We start from the raw sequence: 15,069 nt of genomic DNA on the forward strand, positions 1-15,069 counted from the left end.
CCATTTCTATGTGGTAATTTGAGATTGAAGCGATCGGAGAAGCTGTTAATGCTTGTCTTGTGATGAAAGTTGACCTCTCCTTGTTGCCGATGGATATATGAGCAGGCGAGGCTGAGCCAGACCTGATTTCTCCCGCCCTGCATACTCATACACTCCCACGTTTGGCTTTCTCATGGTGCACGGTTTTTCAAAAAAACAGCTGTTGGATATTTTCAATGGGGAGGATTTGGGTGGCTCTTGAAAGACAAGGGTAACCCCTGAATAGCTTTTCCTCCTTCCTCTATTTGATGGTTTTGTCAAACAACATTGTCTTGTTTGCTTTGCAGTACAGAACATCTGCAGCCATCTTTTCTACAGCCCCATTATGTTTTTATTAATGGCATTAACAGCATAGGCGGAATATTTTTTCTTCTCATGTCCTTTACTTCTGTGGATTTTCTTTTTTTAATCTTGGCAGGGCTCAGAGAGTATTATTGAAAAAGTTGTGGGAAAAAGTGAAAGACTTTGATGTGCAGACGGAGCCCAACAAAGCGTTCCCTTCAGCTATCAGCAGGTTGTGTTGTGGTGTTAGAAGCTCAAAGTGCATCTTGTGTTACCAAACAAAGAACACTCAAATCTCAACGTTTGAGACGCTCAACATGTTGGAACCACTTTGTGTTCCAAAAGCTTCACCGTGGTACCATACCAAATCCCAGTTAATTATGAGATTGCTATCCCAAATAGCATGACCTTGGCAACCGGTGCAAAGTGGCTTTACCGACATGAAACTTTCCCTCTGACTCAGATGCCTGGAAGGTATTCTCTGCTGGCCTGAGGATCTGGACGCTCCTGCGTTGCTACACCTCAGCTCACGAGTGAACTTTTATTCCAAAGATGCTAAATATTCCATTTCCGCACCTCAGTGGAAAACTGAACATACAGTATGTTGCTACCCCAATTAGTTCCAGAAATGGTTGCATAAGCTGTGCGCTTATACAGATTTCGACTGCTTAGCCTACTTTCCCACACAGAGGGTAACCATGAACTAATCGACTATGATACCCAGGGGGGAAGTGGGTTGACAGCTTGAGCTTGTTCTGGCCTGTGATCATGTGGGACAATGTGAGTGTGGCCAAGTCAACAGGTGGTGTCAGATTAGTCGGTTCTGAGGCGGGAAGCAGGAAAGCAGGGTGCATCTAACGCCCGATCTCAGAGCCATCATGCAGCTGCTGTATTTCCTCTATAAAGCTGAGCCACCTGCAAATGCCTGAATCGATATGTTGTCTTCACAAAAACATCATGGACAATTTGTTAGCTTGGTTCCAACATGCCTACATTGATTCAATTGATCTGTTGAGCTAACATGTAATGGTTTTCTTGCCCTTTGATATTTTTCAAGTGTACTATCCTGGGCTTTCACTAGGAAGTAGTAAGACCAAGCCACTGTGGAAAGTTTTTTAGAAAATGGGGTTGTTTTCCTGCATTCTGAGGGCAAAATCTTCTGTTCAGTTTACCTACAAAAATACAAAGTCAACAGTTCAAGCTGAACTATCTTTATTTCTATCCTACTTTCTGCAGGTATAAATGTGAGATTCAACAATTGAAAACTTCCATTCACTGTGGGAAGATACAGACATACAAAATATTACTCAATGTTTACTTGTAAGTTTTACTTGGACTAGAAGACATTTTAACTGTGACCACTACCAAAACCATTGGTATGCCATAGTTAAGTTTAGTTTAGTTTTTTTAATTCAATAACATGATTTTTCGTTTCAATTTAAAAAGGCATCAAAAATAGCAAATGAGGTGAATACACATTTACATACATCGCTGGTTATTCCTGCCGGTCATAGGAATTAAAAGACTACAGGACTACAAAAAATATTGATAATATCTTTCATTTACCTTCTGATCGGTCTGTCACCACTCCTACCCCCTCTCAGCATTCACCATTTGTTGTTCAATTAGGATTTTAACACAAACTCTACTACATAACACTGGATTCTTAATTTCTTTCGATCGATCGTCCTCACTTTGTCGTACACCAATTCGCAGATTTAGCTTGTAAAAATAGAATCATTTTGTTTTTCATTGGATGAAAGGAGGTCATGACTCGAGTGCATATTTAATGATCGGGAGCGTTCGGGTCACTTCGCATGCGCCGACGGAAATGCGCCAACGGAAATAGCAGTGCTAGCGAGAGAAAAAGTTTGTTATCGCTCGGGGATTTTCGCGAGTCCAAACAAGTTGTAAGTTTTAGCCTTTTTTTCCTAAAAATATGAACGCCACTGTGGCTACAAAAGCTGACAATCTTGTAGCCATATGGAATTTACTTCACCTATGGCGACATGGCGAATGGCTAGCGCAAGCCCAGCTATCCGTGGTGGATGAAGCCAAAATATTTAGTGGAACCTGGTGATTTTTCCCTGAGGACGTCCTTCAGATTGACGCGGGGACAGATCTGATACCCAGAGGATAAACCCTAATGGTCATAGAAGAGATCACCTGTGGATTGTCACTACTGCAGTCTTTTGGGTTCTAGAGTGTTTTTTCACATGGCTATTAAAGTTACTGTGGGCAGTGACACATCCAACACAATGCATTGAACAACACAAAAAAAACACAAAAAACCCCCCAAATAAACAACCAAGACTTACAGGTATGTTGTGTTGTGTTGTTGGTTTATTAATGTTGCCTGCTACTGAGATCTTATTTTGTGTTGTTTTTGGGAAGTTACATCACCAACTAGTGGCCTGGCATGCATACTCCATCTTTACAAATCCATGTCCACGACAATAACATGGATTTGTAAAGATGTGTGAATGTTTCCATTTTGAACACAATTGCTGTTTTGTGAACAAGACCTACATAATTTAGCCTTTATTTTCTTTAGATATTTCGAGGAAACCTTTTTTTGAAAAGCCTTTTTGTTTTCATGTTCCATTATATTCGGTAACATTTCACAATTGAGTATGAAGTTGGGTTTTGTTCCCTGGTGGTTGTTGTATGTCGTCACTTCTGTACATGTTGTTCACTAGGGGACAGTTCTCCTGTGTTTCATATGAGGATCCCGCTGACCCCTGACCCTTCCATCTTAAGAAAAGAGGATATCTGGACTATCAGATGTTTTTCCTTTATAAATGTACAGGCTGAGGCTGGTTAAAAAGGACTGCCACCAGTCACCTCGCCTGTCAGCTGTCGTCTGGTGAACTTGAGCTTTTCTCCCATTCAAGCCCAAACATTAGCTGATATTTTTCTCACAATAAGCTGAACGTCCGGTTCAGTCAACTGGGCCGTCCCTCAAAGCACAGAGCTCCATTAAAACAGAATAAAATCCTTTCTGACTGAAATACTTGGCTGACCATTTGATCTGTCAACAAGGTGTGTTTCTAGTGTTTGTTTTCATTTGCTCTGTTGTCCATTTGTGAGTGTGTGTTTTTATACCTGCATGAGTAAATGAGGAGGTGGTCTTCAGTGATTGTAGGTGGTCTGTTGGTGCAGGGTCCTGCTGGGGCCCCTGCTGGGGTGATAATTAAGAAGATGGGGTTTCTGAGGGTATCAACTATGCCTTCACGCCTGTGATGTTTGGGTGGAATGTGTTTACACTCCATTATCCCACCCATTGTGCAGATGTAATTCAGTACAGCTCGTAAAAGACACTATAAAATAACCTTAAGGAATTTGAGTTTCAAGATAAAAATTGAATAAAAACCAAACAAACTCACAAAATTGCGAGACAGACGTCTGCTTTTGCTTTCACACTTCTAAAAGCACAAAAGACAACTTTTCTCTACAAGCTCTGACACAAATTTTGGTCTTGTGATTCTGCTCTCGTCAAAGCCGAAAAAAGCTTGTTGGAGATAGCGTTTCATTTACAGCACGACCGGGGTGTCTTGTTTCACAGCAGGCTTACAAACCCTTCTGCCTGTCTGGTCGTAGTGTCGCCACCCTGTGACCTTTAGCCTGAAACACAAATATTGTTACTCATTGCTGGAAGTCGTGCTATTCCAAGCTGGGGGGAAGATATGATGCACTTACTGTAAAACCCTGCGAGCGAATCTCAGCCCAAAGATTTCTTGTCGCATTAGAACCAACAAACAGTTTCAGTCACAGAAACTTTAAACAAGAATATTTAACAGACATGAAAAGTGCGTGCACGATAGGTATTCATTAGTTCTGCCTCCTGATCTGTTCCCAGCAGCAAGATTAAAAATCTATACTTGGGTTGTTTTTTTTTTAAATTTAATTGTGGTTCTATAGACATCCTTTCTTGCGTATTGTAATCACACCACGTACACAAGTCCAGACAGGCTGGATCTTCTCATGACATGCCTCCCTGAACTGTGAGCATTGCTGCAAAGGAAGATGATTGTGTGAAGTTGTGTGTCGGGGGCGGCGAAGCTGCAGGCGCTGCTTGGTTGCACCTCACATGAAAAACAGCCTGGCATCTCATCACTTTCTTGTTGAGGCTGTTTGATCACATAGAGGTGCCGTGGCAGGTATGGGTTTCTGTGTTGTATGAACAGAGATGGTTTCCATCTCTCAGGGGAACTCCACTGACGGCACATCAAATGCTGTTTACGGGCCTGAAGCAGCGCCACAGGAAACTAAGTGGACTAATTACCAGATCTGATGGTGTTTTAGCAAACCTCTGTAGCCCAATCTTCATTTTTCCTTGAGGCAAGTAGCTCCGGGCTACATCAGTCACTGCTAACATAACAGCAATTCTCACTCTGTGCTTTTGTTGGCAGACTTGCCTTCTGGGAAATGTAGGCCTCAGACATGAAAAACACATAATAAAGATGTTACCTCTAATTCTGTTTCATCAGTTTATGAACTTTTCAGTAAACTGTCATGATTCTGAGAATATTTTATGTTAGTAATAATTATTAAAGGCATTTTTCAAACACTGATTTAAAGTAACTTATTTGGAACATAAACTACAGTAGAAACGACACCGTAAGACCCAGACACTGTGAGACGCTTCCTTGTTGTCAGAGTCTGTCGACTCCAGAGCCTCACTCTGCTTCCTTTCTGTCACTGTAGATTAATCCCGATGGAAATGTATTGCGTGGGGAGCAGAAGGGCCTCACTCATCGGGCCCCTTGTGCAACAAGAGGCCCCGGCAGAGTTTGTAGCGACGGGAGCGGTGGGGTGTCAATCCAAGCAATAGTTAAACACATTGGAGCCTTTGTCTCCATCATAAACAGGCATAAAGCTGCTGCTGAGAAAGTTAAGACGTCTTCATCATCTGTATGTGTGCAGGAAAAGATCATTCTGCTGGGCTTATGCTTATTCCTCCTCTTCATCACTCTTTTCACAATGTGTGTGAGTGCTATCATATCAGAGGGAATATTTATTTTATTCTTTCAAAAAGTGAGGAATGACTTGCTTCATTTTTATGCTGAGATTTTCCATCCAACCCTCCACATGAGCTCATCCGTTATTTTTATATTATCAGTATGTAGAGCTGATTTAATGCTGCTAAAACTCCTTTACCTACTCCAGTCAGCAGAGTGCTGGGTTTCTGCAGCTCGGTCCCGGTTAGTGCCTGGTAGTACTTGGAGAGTCCTTGTTTTTGGCCTACTCCACCTAAAGAGTAGAGCGTCACGCTTTTATCCTCTTCATACTCGCTGCAGTTTACATTCCATTCCTGTTTAGTACACGCTTCTAATTCAGGTCTGAGCAGATACTGAATAAGCATGAAGGGGTGGCTTGGGGGGGTTTAGGGTCAAGGAGGCTGGAATTCATCTTATGAGAGGTTTTCTCTGAGTGCATGTGCACAGCGTGCTTGGTAAATTTGTATATATGACATGCATAATATATAAGACATGTATATATTACGTATGTTAGTATGTTATACATCTTTCTTTTCATACATAATCAAGACTAGATTTGAACAAACTAAAACATACGACATACATTATAATTATGTTAGCCTTCGCTCCTCTTCCTCTAGCTGCCTTCACATGCTCAGGGGAGGATGTTGTGTGCGTTTAGGAGATGCTTTCAGTTCTTCATTTCTGCTGCTGCCAAACAGCATCATGTATTCCCATCTTTCCTGATACCATCATGGACAGCCTGTTGCTTTATCTTCTTCCTGTCGGAGCGTTCTCAGAGACCGTCCTGCAGCTGCATCCGGGGGTTGAGCTCTTGTCATGGTGGGCCCTGGCTGTAGAAACGTAACCGGTGTGAGTTTATGGAAACGCCCTTCTGTTACTACGTGTGGGTGTGTGTTTGCATGTGCTACCACAAGTTAGTGTGTGTGCATTGATACACACTTTCATTTTTGCATCTGTATGTTTGAAGGACCATTCCAGTGGTTTTAGATGTTTTACTCCATCTCCTGCAAGTAATAAGAGATTTACACTGGCAATGCCCCGTATTTACAAAATGAATACAGTCTGTAATCTCACTTTAAATAAGATTCGTTGACTCTTTTATTCACAGTCCATAGCAGCAAAATTAACATGGTTCTATATTTAGTCAAAGTTAGCCGTCTTTTTTAGAAAAGATCTTTTCAAATACTGTTGATGCAGCGCCGATAACTTCACCATCCCTCTCAAAGGGTCCATGGTTGCTTCGCACTTCTTTTCCAGGTTGGATTTCCTGCAGAAGCTGCAAGCAAACGCTCAAAGCAATAACATCAACAGATCCCCCGAACAAGTCCTACCTCATAGTGTTACCTCAGAGGCCTTTGATACCTAGTAACACAAAAACACAGGCTGATTAGGTGCAATCGATTGAGAATGGAGATGGGATTCTCCAAAGACTTGGTCGATGTTGTGAAGCAGGGATCAAGAGACACAGAGGGAGCCCTCATGCCCCTGCACCTAATGTAAACCCCACCTAAGATAAAACCTCCTCAGAGCAGGTGACAGCACTGACATGGATATTCCAAGCCTTTCAAATTAAAAGCACAACCAAGAAGCAGTTCCCGAAACATAATGATAACCACTGTGATTTAGTGTTAACACAAAGCAGTTGTTTGTTCTGACAGGAGTCTCTTCATTTACAAGTACAAGATGAATGAGCTGAAACAACCAAAATATACAGTCGAGTTAATGCTCCGTTTTTATCCATGTACACTGAGAGGACCCTGGTAGGGTTGGGGTTAGGGTTAGAGTTGGGGTTAGAATAAGAGTGAGGACATTTTGACTGGCTGTAATCCATTTCTCATCCCTTTCAGGAAACAGAGAAGCATGCAAATCTGATTCCGTTTGTTAACAGCAGGTGACTGTGAAATGAAATAAGTGGGTGTGCAGCAGTAACATCCATGTGGAGTAGCCAGCATTTGTTCGGAAGTAGCGATGACTTCACATCTCCAGCTGCAATATTTGTGGACAGCTGATGGTGGGACCCTCCTGGAAGGATGTTGTCTCCGTTATTTCAGTCTGAACCATCAGTTTCCAGGATGTACTCCGTCCAGCTAAACAACAGCTGGCCAAACTGAAGGCCTGTCGACAGGCATCTGTGAGCCTGTCACCTGTCACTCATGAGGCCGAATTGTGTTCATCCCTTTTTGAAGAGCTGCCACAACTTGATCTCACAAGGCAAACATTGTGCATTGAAAGCAGACTAATTCAAAAGTAAACAGTGGAATTCCTTCTGGCTGGAATGCATGTGCTCGTCTGTGTGTGTGTGTGTGTGTGTGTGTGTGTGTGTGTGTCTGTGTATAAACATACAGTATACACACATGCACACTCATATGAATGGCTGAGACCCGCTTCCTTAGGGGGTTGGGGGTCCAAATCATTCCATCACCGGTAAAGACATTCATGTCTCAGGGGAGATCATTCTCACCCTACAGACACGTCTCACCTGCCAGACGGAGAGTAAAGGTCATGGAAGCTTTTTCACCTAGAATACATTCGTGGAGTGTGAAGGCAAATTCAGAAGTAGTTCCAAACTCTCTGTAAGACGAGGGCAGCCGACGTTCTCAAACAAGCTCAACATGTTAGCTTCAAGAGCTGGTGTGAGTTATCAACCAATGGCTGCTTTAATATGTTTATGATGGCTTTGGTTCGATGGCTTCTAGTGATGACACCCCCCCCCCCATCCCAAGGGAGTGGGGAGCAGAAGATGATCACACCAACGGTTGGCTAGTCGGCACCGTTGAAAAGGATTTGGTGAGTCAGCTGTTTGCTTTTGAAAATGTGCCGGGATTGTTGTTGTAAGGGTGTTATGTCCGGGGAGAGAGGATTGAGGGGGTAGATCAAGTTATTTATTAGCTGGAACCTTTTAAATGGGAAAACTACCAGGACTCAGTTGGGTGGAAATACGAACTGGCGGGCCATGCCAACTAGAAATGCCAGGAGTGGCTTCCTGCCAGAGTGGTATCTACAGTCAAAGCTAGAGTCTGGATGCTGAGATGGTGATGCAGAGATAATGAGCACCCCACTCCCACCCCACTCCCACCCTTGCTCCAGTCAGGTTGGCGATTTATCAAGATGATCAGATAGAAGAGTGGCTGGCTGAGGGCGTGTATCAGTTTATCAGGTGCGCTGGGATGGGAGGCGGCTCCATTCTTTTCTTTACATGGCGCTGAGTGGTTTGTCCTGGATCGTCATAAGATAATGTCATGATAGAAATCTGCACGCAGATAATCCTTGAGGATATTCATAATTCATGACTCCACACTGGAGTCAACGTTATTCACTTTTTAATCTAATATTGCTGTCATGACTGTTATTTTCACTCTACTTCTGTAAAGAATATGAAGTTGTGTTCTCTGAGTCCGTTTTCAACAGACTGAAATTAACGTTTCAAGTAATTTTAACCCCAATGATTTGTCCACTATGGCGGCACGGTGTTACAGTGAGTAGCGCTGTCGTCTCATAGGAAGAATGTTCTGGGTTTGATTCCTGTCTGTGTGGATTTAGTATGTTCTCCCCGTGTCTGCGTGGGCTCTATTTGGGTTCTCCAGGTTCCTCCCACCTCCAAAAAGTAAAGCTGATGTGAAGTGGTCACCAAATTGTCCGTAGGTGTGTTTGTTTGTCTTTCGTGTGGCCCCAGAATGCCGTGGCGACGCATCTGGAGTGTACCCTGCCTGTTGCTTTAGCTAGCTGAGATAGACTTCAGCTTAACCCATGACCAGAAAAGCGTCTGAAGATGCGACGATTAATGTCACTTTGTCTTCAAGAAAATGGATAGATGGCAACCTTGAGGTTGATCTTTTTGTTTTTTATGCGGATCTACAAAACGGACATCTCTGACATCATTGCAGACCTTCATGTCCTTCGTAATGATGCATGTTATTCATTGATAATTCATTTCTATATCAGGTCCAAATATTCATATGGACCTGATCCACGTTGTGGCACATCTGACAAGTCAGTCAGATAATGGTAGGAAATGACATCTGTCCACAGTTTAGCTCTAAATGTCCAAAATAGGAATATATCCAGTTCCTGTGTAATAACTGACTTGCTGTAGCCTTGGGCTATGCATTGCTTGTCCTTACGTTACACCCCTTGCTCTTGTTCCATTCACTTAAAATAGTGAATGACATGACAATTATAGTTTTGACACAACTTGTCCTCTGAGGCGCTGCAAGCATTTTAGGTGTTTTTACAGCAGCCACTAGAGACAATGTTTCCGTGATAGACTTCTCCCTAATTCCTGAGTCAATGACTGGTTTTGGAATGTTAGGTATCTTTTTTTTAACCCAGAGGTGCAGAGTTTCATGAATACTTGAACAGATTTGTGTCATGCAGTCATTCAGATATCCGTTTCCCTCTGGCTTTCAGAGTTTCGTGGCGTATGCGTGTGACTGGTTGTAGTATTTATTTGTAAGTACTGTTTTTCTCCATTACTAGCTGCGGCAGTCAGCTGGTAATGGAGAAAAACAATGGCCTTTAGCCAGATTGCTGCCATGAAAAGATGATATAAAGCAAAGGTAAACACGTCACAACGCCCTGTTTGCTGTCTCCCTTCCAGGGTCCATGCATAGCGCTGGGTGTAACCTTTCTTGACAGACTTCAACCCCTATAAATCTACTTCTGTTTGCTGCAGGTCATTCAGGCCTCCAAGGTGTGGGGAGAGGTCCCACTGCCGGAAGATTTCGATGCAGAGAAAGACGCGCCGGCGTCTCAGAGCTTACTGGATGACGACGAAGACTTTGCCGCTGACGCAGCTTCAGGAGGTGGGTCTGAACAAGAGAAACTGGACGACCTGAAACCAGGGCAACAGCTGCCCTTCATTTACAGGACATGTTTCTGATTCTACATTTTTTAGATTACACCACTGCAGGAGGAGAGAATGCAGAGATACATACTGACATTTCTATGCTGATGATTTCATGCCTTATATAAATATTAACTCATACCCACACAATGAACATTTTTTGTTTTTACTCTGTCTCCAAAGACCTGCCGAGCGGAGAAGACGATGGAAGCACGCCATGGCCTCCCGTCTCTGAAACTACAAGTAAGAAATCAGAAAGTTGACTGAAGCTAACAGTTCTCTTTGAAAGCTTTGGTCTGTGTCACGCATCCCTCTAGAGCTCCTCCATCTGTGATTTCATAGGCTGCAGGCAGCCAGTGTGTGTTTGTGTGGTGATGAATGATGATGCCTTCACATCCTGCTGCATCCTCCCCTCCTTCCTCGCCAGCTTGCAAAAGTCTCGTCATAACAGCCAACTTCAGATCAGTCCGGGAGACATAAACACCTCCTCTCCTCTTTCATCTCTTTTACCGGCAGCAGATTCCACAGAACAATAAGACTCATGAAAGTGTGTTGCAGCAAAGCGCCTCTGTGTTGCCCTCATCTAGTGAAGCCCTTTGCTTTCTGTACAGGTGAACAGTATTTATATGGTGGCCCGATACTATGTCATACCAGACAGCAGCAAGGGGAGAGCATTTAACGAGTGTATTAAACCCCACAAAGGGTCCAACTCTTTAATCATACCCGTGATTTCACTGCTCCTCGTTACACTTCTGCCCTGGTCTATTTGTCAGGTTTTCGCCATCTCTACACTCTACCAACTTTTTCACCGAAATGTATCATCTTAGCCACCCTGGAAGCTTTGATGACCCAAAGCGTGAGTAGTAGGTAGCATGAGGTAGCAGCAAAATCGTGTCCCTTCATTAATTTAAAAAAAAAAAAAAGGAAGATAAAAAATTCCAAAACCCCCTTTCAAGGATCAGGGTGGTAGAAACTTGGTAACTCGGGAGACATCTCCCTCTGTAGATGTAAGAAGTGAATCTATACCAATGATAGCACAGTAAAGACCATTACTAGAATTTTTATTTTTACTTATGGACCATTGTCAATACTAAACTGGATTTAGTATTCAGTTTTGCCTTCACTGTCATCAATCAGGACAATCATTCCGACTATCAAACCAGTTTCACAAAAGCAAAAGTCCAATTTTAATCTCTTAATTTAATTTTTCTTTGAATAATCAATTTAATGAAGCTATCAGACAGGATACATATTGATATCCTGACTGGTAATATTTTGCCAATGGTGTCAAGCTGTGGCTCTTTGGCAGGTTGATGGAGTGGATTACATCATGGCAGGATAATTGTTTTGGTAGCGGCATAGCAAGGTGACATCGGAGCAGCAGGATATGATGGCATCATGAGCTTCGCAAACAGAAATAGCACTGCCGCGAAGCCTTGCTGAATTTTTTTCCCTTGCATTGAAGTTGCTTTGTGTTTCGTTGGTGTCGTGCTGGTCGTCTTAGGTCAGTCAAATGTTCACAAGAAAAGCAATTTGGTCTTTATTGACTGCAGAAGATATTTTATGTTAATGTTTTCATGTTTTGTGGAGGAGCGCGAGCCTACAAACATTCCCAATTACTTTGGTTTATGGCTTCTGTTCCCATAACCAGCTTTTTGAAACCACAGAAAGGTCACCATTGCTTTTATGCGGTATGTTAATAGGAAGCTGAGATTAGGCGGTGCTTTCTTTATGATACTGTCATATCTCTGAGGCTTCTGTGTGCCAAGGTGCCATGATTGAAGGAAGTTGGTATTTCCTTAAATAGATCTTGCAAAAGGAAGGAAATTTGGTTTCCTGTGTTGAATGATAGATTTTTCACAGTGTCTCTGTCCTGTCGGCTGTCCAGACAGTTCACCCAAGCATTTGCCTTCCTGTCCACCACACCTCTTTAAAGTGGGAGATTGAGCATCACTATTTCCATCATTATGCTGCGTATCCTGTGTGTTAAAGGTTACTGATGTTTAAAGAATTCCCATTTCCTCGTGTCTCAGTCTCACACATTGAAACACATTGAAACTGGGGGAAAAAAATCAGAGACCCAGTTGTTTAAAGTTGATGCTATTTTGAACTTCCTTTGTTCATCCTTTGTAATCATGGTCATCTCTGGAGATATAGAAGTTGTGTCCCATGACCTCTGCACTCAGATCCCTGAAGAGATTTCTGGGAGAAGAAATGCAGCTTATCTCCTCCGTGAGAGCTTTTCCTTGTTCCACAGGCTTCATCACAGAAGCCTTCATTGCACCAGGGATATTAGAGTCTTTGTTTAGAAACCCAAGAAACAAATGTTACATGTGCATTTTCTAATGTTGTTGCGGTTGGCCTGGGTCTGCTGAGGTTAAATTTTTTCCAGTGCTAATTTAAGACGAGAAGCTTGAGAATTCATACAAATGTATCTCTAGAGTTGTGTTATTGAAGGCCAACGCAGGAGCATCGGCACATCCGATTGTTCTGTAATTCGTAGTTTTCAACATGTCATTGTTTTCACAAGTGATGGATGGATGGATGGATGGATGGATGGGTGGATGGATGGATGGATGGATGAACGGACGGACGGATGGATGGATAGACAGACAGACAGATAGATAGCAATTGGAGATAAATGAATGAATATTCAACTTTATTGATTTGAGAACAACCATAACAGATTTTGTACACATCCAAAATCCAAACACAAGAATAAACATGGTGATGAACTCCGACACTTGAAGCTCGTTATCGACCTTCATGGTTATCGACCTTGAGTGATTGCTCGATCCCTACATCACCAAATTAATTACTAGGTGAAGATAGGCAGATATTCAAGTTGCTTGCAACAATTTGCGTGGCGTGTTTGTATGTTTTCATGTCAAGTAACATCCAAAAAACAAAAATGAGAATATATAGACTTCGGATTCAATTGGAAAATCTGACTTTGACTCATTCTTTTGTGACACAAGTGTCTACCCTAGTCTACCCTATCACCTTCTCCCTTATTGATGCTGGGCCTTTTCCAGCCCGTTGGTTTACCAGATGTGCTACAGTCAGAAATAGTTTCTGAAAGCCAAGGGAAGATTCGTGTCTCAAAACCAACCTGAAGGAAATAATTAAACATTACAGTTTAGACATTTGGTCAGAATCAGTTGGAGAATAAGTGTTTGAGTTTTGATCATGCGCATTAGAGACAAGGACGATTCCATATTAAATAAAGGGTCTATCAGCCTTACTGACATAGACTACCTTTGATATCTGGTACATGGTGGTTTACATTTAGCTTAGAGTGTCTCAGTTGATTAAAGGGATGTACTGACAGTCCTGTGTTTAGTCTACAGTTAGCTTAGATTTCAGTTTAATGATCAGACTGTCCTTGGTCCTCAGGGTCTCAAGTAAAAGCACACAGTGGGCTGCAGCCTTGCTCTAGCTGGTCCAATCACACATTTACTTGTGGGCATCTGGTGCAAAAACAAACCAAATCAATAATCTTCTGTCTTCTCTAGAGGAGAATGGACGATCAGGGCAAAGTCATCGTCATAGCTTTCCGTGGATGGGCTGCAACCGGGCTACCCACTCAACAGTTCTTCTTTTTCATGGGCAGTTTACGAGATGTGTGTTTCAGTTGGTGCATGTGTCCCAGTGTGTCATTGGCTGCTGATCCTCTACGCTTGGGACAAGTGCTGGCAGCTGCAGTTATTTTGGTGAGGTCTTTGTTGTTGCGCTGCTGGGATTCTCAAGGTGGTCATACTCTGACATTGACTGACTGCAACAGAAACACGCCTGACAATGTAATCAGATGCTGAAAGATCTTTGTGGAAGTGGCAGACAAAACAAAAGAGCAGACATGTTGATAAAGGCCTCTATGTCTGACAGGTAATTGTTAGTGTGACTTGGAACCGTCCACCAGGTTGGACATTACTCTGAAAGACTACTGATCACAGGCAAGAGCTGTAATCCACGATGCCACACTGTGTAGAAACAAAACGCATATGATAAATCAGTCAATCACATTTTTATTTGTAAACCCAAACTCACAAATACGTAACAGTTTTTGCCTCTGGGGGCTTTACAATCTGTACAGAGTCACACCGTCTACCCTTAGACTCTCAAAATGGGTGAGGAAAACCTCCATAAACACCCTCAAAAGAGACAAAAGAAGAAGATACCTGTGGAACTGTGGAATAGAAGTGCAGAGATGACAATCATGACTGTCATCACAACCAAAGTTCATGGTGGGTGAACTGAGTCCAGGAGAACGTCACGGAAGAGGTCTAGACAGGTCCAGGAACCAGATGGTAATTCAGGTCAGGATTCATGGCCACTCGTTCCTCTATCTGTTACACAGAGACCCATGGTCACATCTCCACCAGATAGCAGGATGCTATCAATGCCACATCCACCAGGAAGTTATTTAACAATGTGGCAGAGGACCTCTGGTGAGAAAACTCCCCAGGCTGAAGTTATCGACTTGAAAAAATGTGTTGCATTGTGTCACACCTGTTCAGGAAAGATATGTTCAGGTTCTGTTGGAAGCCTGTGTGCCATTCTGTCTTCTTCTTGTCAGCATCAAATACAGGTTTACAATGAATACAACCATTTATTCTGATGACCTTCATCATTCTGATGACCCTCTGTGTTGCAATAAAAGACAAATACTGCTGATACTGCTGATAAAGGAACTATAAGTCTTTCAAACTGATACTAAAACACGTCTCACAGTTCTTATTTGGCCAGCTCGGTAGATTTTTCCAGATCTGAAAGTTACTTTGACTTCCAGTGATTTGCTGGTTCCACTGATTCTATCTATTTAAGGTGGCATTTAGTTCCTGCATTCTCACGTGGCCCAGATTATTTCAAATCCAGAACGTACAATCTCCGGAAACAATAAGC

General features: G+C 42.6%; 1 protein-coding gene across 11 annotated transcripts in view; it reads left to right on the forward strand.

Moving 5' to 3' along the window:
- Positions 1-15,069, forward strand: part of hspg2 (heparan sulfate proteoglycan 2) — a 79,340-nt gene that overhangs the window by 13,350 nt on the left and 50,921 nt on the right. For all 11 annotated transcript variants that reach the window (XM_068306608.1, XM_068306644.1, XM_068306627.1 and 8 more), the window contains exons 2-3: positions 9,997-10,126; positions 10,351-10,410. In XM_068306608.1, the coding sequence (XP_068162709.1) occupies positions 9,997-10,126; positions 10,351-10,410 (190 nt within the window). The remainder of the gene's footprint in view (positions 1-9,996; positions 10,127-10,350; positions 10,411-15,069) is intronic.

This window comes from Antennarius striatus, chromosome 2 (genome assembly GCF_040054535.1).
Source record: "Antennarius striatus isolate MH-2024 chromosome 2, ASM4005453v1, whole genome shotgun sequence".
Lineage (NCBI taxonomy): Eukaryota > Metazoa > Chordata > Actinopteri > Lophiiformes > Antennariidae > Antennarius > Antennarius striatus.